Below are 13,556 nucleotides of genomic sequence, written 5' to 3' on the forward strand. Positions count from 1 at the left end.
AAACCCTAACATTAAAGAGAGAAATGCTTATGTCGTAAATATGTAATTTCTTACTCTTTGAACAAGTTATAAATTTAGATTTTTCTACTTGCATTTTTGAAGAAGCAAATTTGTAGAAAATGTACTTTGTCAGTCATATTTTTATAAATTGTACAGCAACTGAAAACATTTCAAAGTTTTGCATTCAGTTGACTTCAAAATAAAACATTGTCATCATTTGTTCCCAATTAATTTAATTACATTCAACAAATGGTAAACATGCACAGTAATGAAACAGTTTTGTTTTTGTATTGCATTGAGACTGCTTTTCTTATCTTTATATATTTACTTGGAGTTAGTTGATTTGAATTCTGACATGTATTTGGATTTTCAATGTGTGGTATTAACACAAGTAAGGAAACACCACCCAGTGTAACAGATCCCTATGACTCAAACGTAAAATAGCATGCAGAGTCCACACTGTGGCTATATTCGTCACATAATTTGGCATTTTCTGTTTTTTGTCAGTTTCCTTTCTGCTTGGACCATCACAGTTGTTTTGCTTTTCAGCCTGCTAAAGATGCTTGTGATCATTCATTCTGATCAGGTGTTGAACTCAAGACCGTGTCTATTTTAGTTTATAACAAAATTAAATATAGTAATTTAGTTTTATAGCTACTCCACACACAAAAGACTTACAGCTCACAGATATTTGCACAATATTACTTACAATATTACATTTTTAAGTGCAAAAACATGATTGAAAGGCAAAATTGTCATATTTATATCAATCTTTGAACTAATTCATCAGAAAAAAAAGCCGTTATTCCCAAACTTAATATATAAAATATGTGATATACAAAAAATGCTTTAAGTTATTCAAGTAATTAGAGGTATGACAGCATAACTTCTTTACCAATACAATCAAACTACACCACTAGAGAACTGTACATATGTTCCCATGACTACCTGATGTTGATTATTGATGAAGTGCTTAACATATTTCATCTTTCTGGAACAACATACTGCTGCATATGAGAACGCTGACAGATGAACTAAGATGACCGACGATAGGTGATGTGCAAGTGTTGAGTCAGCGGCTGCTTGTCTGTTGCCATGGAAACAGTCTGCTCAAGCTTTCCATCTGGTCGCAGCTGAATTACTCGACATATCTGCAGGAAAAGACCACGTGAGGTTAAAGACCAAAAGCAGTAAAGCTTATGAAAATAAGTTGAACAAAAAAATTTAATGGACAGTGAAGTCTCATTTTGCTCTGCAGTAATACATCTAAACTGAGTCGAGGTCTTGAGACACTTCCTCGGCAACACTGTTCTTAAGTTGGACCGTCAGCCTTTTGAAACAGCATTGGGAAACTTTTAAGATATTATCAAACACATAGATATACTTGAATTGCCTGCACAGGAGTTACCTTTCAAGTATTTATATAGTGATTTTCTCAAACAAAAAACCATTATTAAAATAATGTGTTTGTAATTATAATCTGGAAATTCTTTATGTGACTGTGAGCTGACACAAACTTATTATGGCAACTGTTGGGTCGCAATTTTGAATGGAGTTAAACATCTGACAAAAGAGACAGTAAATTAGAAAGAGCAAATGAGAACAACTTCATAGAAAGTCTGGTTTTACAAAGTATTAAAAATACTGAAGACTGGCGTTTGTATTGTAGGCACAGGTTTATTTGAGTTTAGGTAAATCAGCACATGTTGGAGGTATTTGGCCTCTGTCAGGAGCTTCAATTTCCCCATTTCCCATGCCAGTCATATTAAAATGCTTTCATGGAATTTAAAAGCTTATTTTTTCAGAAAAACACAGCATTATCACATTTTTTTTAGTGTTATTTGATAATGCTCAATATGAATGCAAAGATCAGCTCATTTATTTGTCAGAACAGTTTTTACCTGCTGTACATGCGGTTCCTTGGCAAAAGAGACTCTTTCCAACTTTTGAGACTGCAGGTTCAGCTGCTTTTCTGTGAGCTCTCCCTCTTCAATCTCCACCAGACCTGCACAAACAGACCTTGTAAGCCTCTATTTGAATTTGAAAAAAAGAGAGAGAAAATTAAAATAAATAAATAAATAAATAAAGAATTTTTTTTTTATTTCAATCTTCCTTGCCCAAAAAACAAGGGAACACCAGACAAGGATTTCTCTGCAGAGACAAATACCACAGCATGCTTGCAATGTGTCATAAAACAGAATACATCATTTTTAAGGTATGTTGAGTGTTAAATTTCTAAATGAAGAGACAAGTAGTTTATCTTTTAAGCAAAACATGTCAGTCCGGCAATCCTAGGACCACAGAATCACAGAACAGACGTGATCCCTTATAACAGAATCAAGTATACATTTAGTGGTTTAAAGCCTACCTGAGTTCTGTGCGATGATTAATGCCACTCTGTTGGTCTCTGGCTGCATTCGTATAAAACCACATTCTCTGTGCAGAGGCTTGTTAGAGTCTGCATGAAATGCATTGAACCTATAACGCAATAATGAAAAATCAGTTGTATAAAAGACAAAAGAAATGATTGCGAAACAGGCTGAAGGAAGCATTTTGGAGGCGTGAAGTTAAATGCTAAAAAATGTAACTTTGAAAATAAAAAACTTTAAGTTTAACTTCTGGAGTACTTACATGAAGTTGATGACTGGCTGCCCCACATGACTGAAGTACAATTTTTCTGTGTAATGGAAAGGTTTTATAGAGGGAAACCTGCCCTCTCCAAGCTCATCATTCTCCCAGGTGCCAAGTAGCCAGCTTAGAGGTTTGACAGCTGGATTCAGCTCCACTGATGCTACAAGAAACACACAATTAAATAGAAGCAGCTTGAAAATAGAAGCTACTCCATATACAGTAATGTAGTTTTGTGTAGAACATGATTTTTAAACTCAAAACTACATCTTGAAACATAGAACAGTTTGTTTCATGAGTCAGTTAACAACATGGTTGGCAGAACAGAAAATGTAGTGATGGTCTATCATGAGCAAAATGCCTAAGTTAATCCCACAAGTGTGTAGGTGTTAAGATTTTAATAATGGTAATATAAACTGTGTCTGTTTTTATCCAGGGAGCATCCGTAAGATCCGACCTAGGACAACCAATAAGAATGAGCCTTTTGGCTAAATGCTTTGTCCCTGTCAAATAAAATAAAATAGCGACCATAATAATAATTGGACAGGGGTCTGGACTCACAGCAGGCCATGATGTGGAGTGTTGCCATTCTGAAGGATGGAGTTATGATATGGGAGCACTGGCTCCAGAATCTCATTTTGATGTTTGTATATCAATTAGATATTAGTCAGATACCACCACAGACACCTGATAGCACGAGTCTCAAAACAAGAATAACACACAGAAGAAAATAGGGTTCTCTACCCACACATTCAGCTGAGTTGTTGTTCATTCGCCAAAACTATGATCCTATTATAAAATAAAGTTATACCTCAGTATAATGGTGACTAATCAGGCCTTCCAACAATATAACATACAGCACTCGCTGTTGTATTAAAAGGGAAAAAAAGATTGTCTAAATAAAAATGTTTCTGATGCTTATTTTAAAAATAAATGACATAATTATATATATATATATGTATATATATATATATATATATATATATATATATATATATATATATATATATATATATATATGTGTGTGTGTGTGTATAGCTATAAAAAGCCTATTTTCCTCCTTGAAATTGATTAACCTTTTTATGAGTTGATTTAGACACTATTTTGTCTACATTAAAATGTATGAAAATAACTAAATTAAATAAAAATGCACTGCCAAAACGATGCATTAAAAGAAACTACTGACGACAGTACTTGTTATTCAAATAAAGTCCAGATGGTGGCAGTCATGCAACAACAACTATGATGTGTGTTTCGGCAGAGGAGGAAGTGTTGTTTTCCGCTTTAAATTAAAGCAAAACTGTTTTATTTCGTTTGTGAAATATGACAAATAGTCCTTTGACACACAGATGTCGCAGCGGACGTGCAGCGTAGTTTGTCTTGTGTTTTAGTTGATGCTGCAGTGAATGTCGACAGCCTTCGATTAAATGAAAGAAACACATTGCTTGCTTACTTTAATTGTACGTAACAAAAGGGTACAGGCAGTTTCAAGGACAGATTACTATTTACATATAAACAGCTACCAATAATTAACTTGGAAACAACAACTGAATTCTCTAAGATAACCTTGTTAGCAAGCAGAGACGGCAGCTAGCATGATCGTGGAGCAGTGAAAAATACTTTCACTTTGTGACAAAGCCGTCTCATAATGACTGGTAAACAATTAACCTACCAACACCAGAGACAGGACACGCCATGAATGTGGTCTGTTTCACGGGATGGAGGATAAATCCCACAAAATGTTTAAAGGCAAAAATAATTCGCAAGTCAAGGGGCACTGCACCAGCGTCGGTTTGACATGACTCTTACTGCAACAGTGAGGAATCCTGGGAAATGTAGTATCCTTAAGACGTGCCTGATAAAAAGATAGAAAATCTTTAAGAAAATGGATATAACGCTCAGTGTCAAAAGACATATTGAGATGTCAACGGGTTATGTCTTGATTTGAAACATTAATCCATGAGAAGCATTTAATAAATTAAAGCAAACTTTATTGACATATTCAGTGTCCTCAGCTTAGTCCTCATTAGAACATACATGAAAAATGTTTAAAATCTGTGTAGTAAAAAGCAATGATGGCTTTCAGAATATATGCACTTTTTCTTGCATGTGGGTACACTGGATATTTATTTTCCATTCCCTAATAAATGAGCAGACAGTCACTGATGTGGGAATTTCAGCTATTAAGCCTTGCTTTTCTTGCAGTTCTTGAGAGCATCTGCCAGGGCGTGCAGTGCCATGTCAGCGTTGGCCTTCTCACAGTTGTATCCCATCAATCCAATCCTCATCACCTTTGAAACAGAGTTTGACAACATTTAATGAGAACATTGCCTGCAGTGATTCAGCAGGATGATTCAGAGAGCTGCATTAATTCAGTTAACTGAAATTAACATTACTTTGGCATCTGTTTCTGTTTTGGGCTGAAATATTAGCATCCACCTACCATGCCAATGGAAGGGCCAAGTCCTCCTGTCATCTCCATGTGGTGGTGCTTCATGATGTAGACCAACAACTCCCTCCAGTCGTAACCCTCAGGAATGGCTATTGTGGTGACGGAAGGGAGTCTCATATCCTGCAGGACATATGTCATTTAATTGCTTTAGTTTTTATTTTAAAAAGAGGGATACATTAGTGAAGTAGGCTGACACAAAACTAACTAAGCTAAGCATAATGTGAATCACTGTTACTGTTCTTTTTTCTTTTTTCATGTTGGCAGAAAAATGTTGCTCTGACCTTGTCAGGGATAAACAGTTTGAGGCCCAGATCTTCAAGTCCTCGGTATAGGTAGGCTGCCACCTCTTTGTGTTTTCTCCACGACTCCTCCAGCCCCTAGAGGGAGACAAAGATTTATTAAGTTAGTGGATAATTTGCAACAGAAGTATAAGACTGCACACCTCTTGTTAATCCGGAACTCACATGCCCAACTGTACAAACTCACAAGCAACAAAAGAGAGAGAGCAATTCTTTGTACTCATCTTTCTTGAGTAATCGTAAATTTTCATCTCCATTTGCAGCAATAACTGTGACTGACTTCATTCAAGACAAATATTAGATACCTTCTTACCCTTTTTGAATTAGAGACTAAAACATCATAAACGTAGAACACTTTAAAGGAACCACTAATCTTGATTATTTTGGATTAAATGCAACCTCAGCAAGATATTGTAAAAAAAAAAAAAAAAAAAAAAAAAAAAATACAATAATTTAAAAATAAAAAAAAAAAAAAAAAAAAAAAAAAAAATATATATATATATATATATATATATATATATATATGTATATGTATATATGTATATGTATGTATGTATGTATATATACTGGTGTGACAAAACAAACAAGTGAATATATTCCTTTACCCTCTCAGCAAGGATTGCCAGACTCTCCCGCAGCGCAAAGAATCCAGAGACAGGACCAGTGTGGTGATATCTAAATTCCAGAGTATACATGATTAAGTTACATATTGTCATTTTATTTATTTATTTGTATATTTATTTTAATAATTTTTACATCAAACACTAAACACCATCATCACAGTAATTGACATTTGTGAATCTTCCCAATAGAATGCCATCTGGTTTATTCGCTGAAAAACTTAAAAGGCATTTATACTAAACTAATCGTTTGGCTGCTACTGTCACAAGCCAAAGTTAAGGTTTAAGGATGTTAAGACTACTTACGCTCTGGCTGGTTTACCATCGCAACCCCAGTAGTTGGACAAATGTGTCATATCTAAGAGGTATGATACTGGTTTTGTTTTACGATTAAACATCTTGTGGCTGTATAAAAAAACAGAAACATTGTGCATCTTTAAATAATTTCTGGTCATTGCTATTAGAGCTTTTGTGTATAACAAGCACGAGTTAAAACAATAAATCAGTGGCTCTCCTTACCAAGCTCTGTCATTAAAAGAAATGGGTGCTGTGCCAGGAGGTGCATTCAAAGCCTTTTGAGAACCAGTGTACAGGATGTCAATGTCTTAGAAAACAATGAGAAACATAATAAACCTCTAGCAGGCTTTACATCGCAAAGGAGCATAATCTTTTAACAGAGTCTTACTTTGTTTGTCCATAAAAATAGGTGCTGCTCCAAGTGAAGCAACTGTGTCGACCAGGAATAGACAGTTATGTCTGCAAGAGATGAGGCAGCTGCAGCAAGAAGTTTACCTAATTTTTGTTTCAGACATGCAAGGTGGCAGACTTACTTTTTGCATATGTCTCCAATGCCATCTACTGGGTGACAGAGACCAGCTGAGGACTCCCCATGTGTGAGGAAAAACAAGACAGGCTTGTGTTTTTCTATGGCCTTGATAGAAACATAAGCAGAAGTTCAGTCACACTTGTGTTCTTGTTATCTGTGGCACAACTGTGTTCAACTGAGTAAAGTTCAGTCATTTTTATAGTTAGTTGAATGAGAGGTGTAGTGCCAACCTTTTCAATTTCTTTATTAGTAAAATATCCTCCAGGTTCTTTTATCATCTTGTGTACATTGGCACCTGGAAGGAAAAAAAAGAAAAAGAAAGAAAGAAAGACTCATAAGAAAATAGTAGTATTCAAATAGAATAAAACTAAGTTATATAGAATGTTGAAAGCCAAATAATACTATGACTTGTCCTTTTTGAAGACCCTTGCTTGAGGAAAGTCCTGTATAATCTCCTACCCATTCTTTCTGCAATTTCGGCTACGCGCTCTCCCCAGATGCCATTGATGGCCACCAGCACGCTCTCTCCAGGCTCCACCGTGTTGAACATAGCACACTCCATTGCGGCATGCCCGGAGCCGCTCATGGCTATAGTCATGTTGTTTTCTGTCTGAAAGGCGTACCGGATTCCTTTCTTGATGTCGTTCATGATCTATAACAAAATGTTAAAACAGTTTTTCACTTTGAGTTTTCAGGTACAATAATCTCAGGGCAGGGGTGTTTACGTGTGTTTGCACATGACAGACAAATTAAAAGACATTTTAATGGTAAAAAAAAAAAAAATCTAGATAAAGTAGGCCATTCAGTTTAGTACTTCAAGAAGGCTTGAGTAAAATAAGATGCATAATTACCATTCCCATTCATGTTTCCATAGTTCAGTGCCTAAATAAAGTGTATTTCCATCTCACAGTTCTTGAAATATCCACCATAACACATCCTGAGCCTGACTTTTCGACAACATTTACCTCGTACATTTCTGGATGCAAGTGACCAATTATGGGTCTGCCGCCTGCGGCCAAGACACGAGGAGGAACATTTGAGGGTCCCGGTCCGAAAAGGTAACGGAGAGGCGCCTCTAGCGGTCGGAGCATGCATGCCGGTGGCGGGATGGTGACCGAGGACATGGAGCGGTCCAGGCGCTGACGCACTGATGCGCTCCTTGCGGTGAGCGGACTGTCGAGCGCCGCTGCTGCCTGCTGGGCAAGCAACGCGCTCCGGCTGAACAAAGCCCGCTGCATCACGACTGTTCCTGAGGAGCCTGCAAGGGCTACAGCCGTCTCTGACAGAAGAAGAGACTGCGTCTCACTGTGAGTTGAGTGAAAATTTAAAACAAACAGGTCTTTGACCTGGTGGTCAAGGGCTGGCGTGCGTCATTTTACGCAACAAGGTGTACAATCTCACAACAAAATGTCATGGTAAAACGAATGAGTTTTGACGTATAGAGAACATGTTCACTCATATAAGGCACCTAAATTCTGGATCATTGTGTCATCTTTTAAATAGACCAATTTATCACTCAAGAGCTCTTATTCCTTGATATGTGTTAAAGCAACGTAGAAAAAAAGAGAAAAATAAGATGCCACTTTTATTTAAGCAATTCTGCGTGTCATCTTCATTCAGTCTCCCAGGGATACACAACCTTTGAAAGCTTTTGTTGTACGCAGCAAACAATCTTTTAAGTGCATGTTCATACTTTTCTCACAGTTTTGGCCCAGCATAACTGGTTTTGGTGACACTTTTCTGGTTTAGATCCGTATAGCACTTGACTCTTGAACTGAACAGAAGAGGGAAGTCCTTCCCTTGGCTGCTTAGAACCAGTTGATGTTGGTTGGTTTGAGGCGGTTTGTTGATTTTGTCCTTTTCATCAGTCACAGTGGCCTTTGAGTTGTAAAAGAGGAGTCTCCTCTCACAGAGCCAATCTGCTTTCTCAGAGGAAGAAGGGGGGCAGACAAACATAGCAAATATAGGCAGGCCAATTTTGTTTCACTTGTGTTCATTATTAAAAAACAACTATTTCAAATGTGTAAAATCAATTTCCATGTGCCAAAATGTTCAAACTTATTATTTTCACAGAACAACATTTTTCAAACAGTCAAACAAGAAAAATTCTTAATATGCTAATTAGATAAGAGTTTGAAGGGGTGGTAGGAATTGCACAAGGTCAGCAAAACCAAATGTTATCTATAATAGAACAAAACGTAACTGTATTTCTTAACTGTTGTGTCATGAAGAGGTCAGCAGAAGGTGTTCTACTCTGAGTGTGGTCAGGTGAATAATTACACTGCTGGTAAATAAGTAAGATTTGGTTTTCCTCTCTTACTGGTTGTTGCTCTTGACTCAGCACTCAAAATCTGCCCAAAAAGAAGAGGAAGAGAAGGAGAATAGTAAAACATTGGCCAGCAATGATGATGTTTACATGTTAATTTTTTTTTTTTTTTTTTTTTGTCGAAAGTCATCCTAATATAACCATAATATCTAAATTTTAAAATGTTGATTTATGTTTGATAATTATTTAATAATTTAGTTACTACACTATTCATACTTTGGGCTGCCATGGGCCTCCATTGGCCTTTTTTTTTTTTTAGCTTGACATGAAAAGAAGCACTCAATTTCACAATTAATTGCTGTACACTTACACAGAGGTGGCAAGCATGTATTCAGTTTCCTGTTGTAGAAAATAACAAAGTGTTCTCTCTTCTCTGCTTGTATGTAACAGGAAGCTTGTTGCTTACTCTAAAAGAGACAACCTCTTTTTTGTTCTTGGGGCCACTAGAACAAAAAAACATAATTTTGTTCTTGGACTTGATTAGGCGACTTGTTGCTTGTTCTCGACACATCAGTCAGGCAGAACTTTCGTCTCTGAGGCTCTTAGAAGTATTGTGTGATTTGTAACAACAACCACCTCAAATGTGAGGTGGGTGTGGTCAATGCAGAAAAGCGTAGTATTTTTTAATGCATTTATTAATAAAACAGAACATTTACAAAATGTCTAAATAAAATATGACATTAAAATAACAACAGATGTGATCCTTGAAGATTAAAAGTAGGTTTTTTAAGGGCAGACGTAGTTTTCATTACCTTAGAATTGGAGTTAAATGTAACCATATCTACTGAATATAAATATGCAGGGTCACTAAAAATGCATTGAAGTCAAGTTTATGAGACTGAAATTTGGACGTGTGAATATGATATAGTCCAAAACTGACCAGATCAAAAAAACATTTTTTTTTGTTCTTGCATCCTTAAGAACAAGAACAAAGTTGTTGCTTTTCATGGAGCATTTAACAAGCTTTACTTCCACATACAAGCAGTAATAGCAGTGGCACACACAGATAAACAGTAGGTGGTGATAGAGTACTTGACCTTTGCTCTCTGGACAGAGTAAGTGCCCTTATTAAAGTTTAAGTTGTTTTGTTTGTTTTTTTCTAAAATAAAAATACGTAGACTGTGCTGCATGTGGTGCATGCTGGCGTGATCACTGAGAAGCTAGACTGTGTGAGCGTGCGGAGCAGAAAGTAAATAAACCAGATAAAATGACCGATAGACAACTGTGTATCTCATTTCCTTAACATAGACAGATAGTCACAACAGTCTAGGTTTACATCAGGCTACATAATAAAAACAGAAAGTAATTTATTTTTAAAATGTCCAACAGAAAAGTAGCTGTCTGCCTTGTAATGTCACAGTCTTATTCATACTGTTGGTCTTTTTTCATTTACCAGTTGCAGCATGCCTGGAAAGGAAGCATTATATGGGGGAAGGAAAGGAAAGTATGGGATGCCACTTTCTGCTTTCTTGTATAAAGCAGCTGTCAAGCAGCAAGGAGGATGAGGAGGCAGATGATGAAGAAAAACGGTCAGAGTAAAGATAAGTCATGTTAACTGTTTAGGGCTTTGTCAAGCTCAGATTTTAAAATGGAGCCGTTCTTCTAATTTTACTGAAATATCTTAAAAGCTGTCCACAAAGTGATTTGGTCACACAAAATCAGTCATGAAGCTATGTTAGCAATATATTTTATTTTGTAGCAACCAGAAATGATTTCTATGTCATTGCACTTCCAGTAATCTTGTATTTACATCAGTGGACTTGACAACAATCAATACCTACTGGTAATTAAAATGTGTTTGCAGAACTCAGTAATGTAGAAGAGTATTGAAGTTGGGCCTCGACAGTTACAGTCTGGTTTGAGGTCTTAGTACCACAATTCACTGACTGACTCACCAAGAATCACTCAAATAGACAGTACACTGCTAAGGCAGTCTGAACTGTTCCACACACTGCACAAGGTACCTTTATTTTTCACTGAGCACCTGCCCTCCAAATGCCACTGAATAATAGCACCAGTTTAAAACATGTGTTTGTTCCTTTGTCCCACATTAACATGTATGAGAGCCACTGTTGAATGTCACCAACACACAGAGTTGTGGGAGTAATTTGCCATTCTGGGTGTACCCACGGACTGTTTATATTGGTTCACTTGTCTTTTTAATCTGCGTATTATACAGAATATATGTGTCATTTTATAATTTTTTCCTGAGCTGTGTCTTCGGTTGCAGATTTCCTCCAACAGATTGTGATTGTTTGTTATTCTCTGATTAAAATGTGTCACAGTGTAGTTTTGTCAAAACTTGCACTCACAATATTCAGGACTGTTTATTCCTTTCAGTCATTTCAGTGTAGATCTGCCATCAGATCCACCAACATTTTTTCTGTATATTTTGTTATTTTTGAATAAAGGAAATACAATTCCTCATATTGACTGCTTACATATTGGTCCTTTAGCTTAAACAAGGTGTATCTAATTGATTAATCCATATTTATTTGCTGTGTGTTTATGTCTTTATCTTTCGTAATGCCCATGTATTGTACCTTCAAATGTGAGCTTTAACATGCTGCTTTAATTAGCTGTAATATAATTTCTAAAAGAAAGACTATATATTCGTTATGATCTTTTCTTTCTTTTTAATATTTCCTTTCTTTTTGTTTGTTTTATGGATGTGAGGCAAGCACGTATCAAAGTAGTTTGAAACATAATGGCTTATGATAATAAAGATGATAAAGCAATCCTCTCTTTTAAAGGTTGGACACTGATCCGGGTAACAGTGAAATCCTTTTGCCGGGTTGTTTGTTCAAATTGTCAAAGCTCTTCCCTCCTTCTTATAGTCGCCCATATTTGTCTCTAAATTGCCTATATGTTATGGTCCATCCTCTCCCTCCTCTGCTGATGATGCTGATGCTGATGTCATCTCTCCCTCTCAGCATCCCTCACATAGCTGCACCGCCATTTTCCCTGCCTGCACACTGACCCAGGGACGGATTGGCGGCGCACCCATCCTCTTGTTTATCAGCTCTGCTGTCGCTCGTCCCTCCCTCTCTTGTCTCCCACTCGTCTCTCACTGACGCACCTCTGTGTTCAGATCTCAGCCCACCCAGCGCCGCTGCTGCTGGCTGAGACACACTCCCTCTTCTTGTTGGCCGGATCCTCCATGTATGGATGCTCCGTGGGAAGTGATGCTGTAGCCTAACCAAAGACAGAGAGAAAATACAGACAGCTGAGGAGATTCAAGAAGGAGGCACCGCCGTTTTGAATGGACAGTAGATTCACCCCCTGTGGTTGTCGAGTCTGAGTCGCTAAGGTAAGACACAACAGATATTTTTTCACTCCACTGTATCGTTAATGATGGATTTCTCGCCTCGGTAATTTTGTTGCTGATGGTTTCAGGGCCTGTGGGACATTGCGTCAGGATGTTTGACGTTTGATCAGGCTGCGTTTGAAATACTCAATTTAATATTTTTAAAAACGTTTACATCAGCTTAATCAGACAAAAATCGTGTGTGAGCATCTTCATACCATGAAAAGGTGTGTGCGATAATGCGCTTTGACCTCCTTTCTGACGCAGTGGAGGATGCTGTGGCGTCTGAGCTGTGTGTGTTTACGCGGCCTCCCTTTGAGGTGCGGCAAGGAAAGCAAGATGGAGGCGATATTCACATGGATAAATATACACAGCATTTAACGCAGTTCTCCTCTCAGAAAACGTGTCATTTTTGTCCCTCATATTTAATCGTGGTTTCCAATTAAACATGGTGGATTCTTGTTCATTGTCGATTTATGTGCGATGGATAAACACCGGACTGATGAAGCAAATCTAAAACAGATTTTACATAATCCTTTTGTAGATTTGAGAGGGAGGGGGTATAAGATCGAATCTACCTTGAGTTAAAGAGAAACTGCAGATTATTTAGATGATTATGTTAAAAAACGCACTGTAAAGCACAACGTGTTATTTTTCTTTGAGCGGTGAGGTGATACAGTTTCATCACAAGGCCTTGAGTCATGGTGGGGATGCTGCTCTACGAATAAGCAGCCATTTTACTGAAGAATGGCAGGGATGCTGATGATCTTCCTGCCAAGTAATGGCACAGCCATTTAGTCAGCATGTTTAACAGACTGTGTTTTAATCTCAATAGATAAGCTGAGCTTCTAAAAAAGGAGTATGTGTCATGCCAGTTTTCGATAGATAGGACTTAATTCATCCCTAAGTTTGTGCTGTTTGTGACTAACAAGAGTTTCTTCTGTTTGCACTTAAATACAGTTATCAGATACTCAACTTGGTAGACTTAATTATATATGAGTTATAAGGTCAAAATGATAAATTGTGCTTAATGTTGTCAGGTGATGTTGATGTTCTCATTTCATAATCTACCTGTGCAGGTGTGTTTGTAGCGACATA

At 37.2% G+C, this 13,556-nt stretch overlaps 2 protein-coding genes across 2 annotated transcripts; both read right to left on the reverse strand.

The window, feature by feature from the left end:
* Window positions 1–336: 336 nt before the first annotated feature.
* On the reverse strand, window positions 337–4,432 carry thap4 (THAP domain containing 4). The gene is made up of 5 exons (XM_079243566.1): window positions 4,301–4,432; window positions 2,632–2,791; window positions 2,369–2,478; window positions 1,902–2,005; window positions 337–1,151 (listed from the first exon to the last, which is right to left on the reverse strand). Exons 1-5 carry the CDS (start codon window positions 4,323–4,325, stop codon window positions 1,035–1,037), a joined length of 516 nt encoding a protein of 171 aa, XP_079099692.1. The 5' UTR covers window positions 4,326–4,432; the 3' UTR covers window positions 337–1,034.
* A 365-nt stretch (window positions 4,433–4,797) lies between these two features.
* Window positions 4,798–8,063, reverse strand: agxtb (alanine--glyoxylate and serine--pyruvate aminotransferase b; the record flags this gene model as incomplete). The annotated part of the gene is made up of 11 exons (XM_079243126.1): window positions 4,798–4,919; window positions 5,072–5,200; window positions 5,362–5,457; window positions 5,985–6,054; window positions 6,306–6,404; window positions 6,519–6,603; window positions 6,685–6,755; window positions 6,830–6,930; window positions 7,056–7,120; window positions 7,285–7,477; window positions 7,791–8,063. 11 exons carry the CDS (start codon window positions 8,061–8,063, stop codon window positions 4,812–4,814), a joined length of 1,290 nt encoding a protein of 429 aa, XP_079099252.1. The 3' UTR covers window positions 4,798–4,811.
* Window positions 8,064–13,556: the final 5,493 nt, after the last annotated feature.

This window comes from Telmatherina bonti (assembly GCF_933228915.1).
Source record: "Telmatherina bonti genome assembly, chromosome: 7".
In the NCBI taxonomy this organism is placed as follows: domain Eukaryota; kingdom Metazoa; phylum Chordata; class Actinopteri; order Atheriniformes; family Telmatherinidae; genus Telmatherina; species Telmatherina bonti.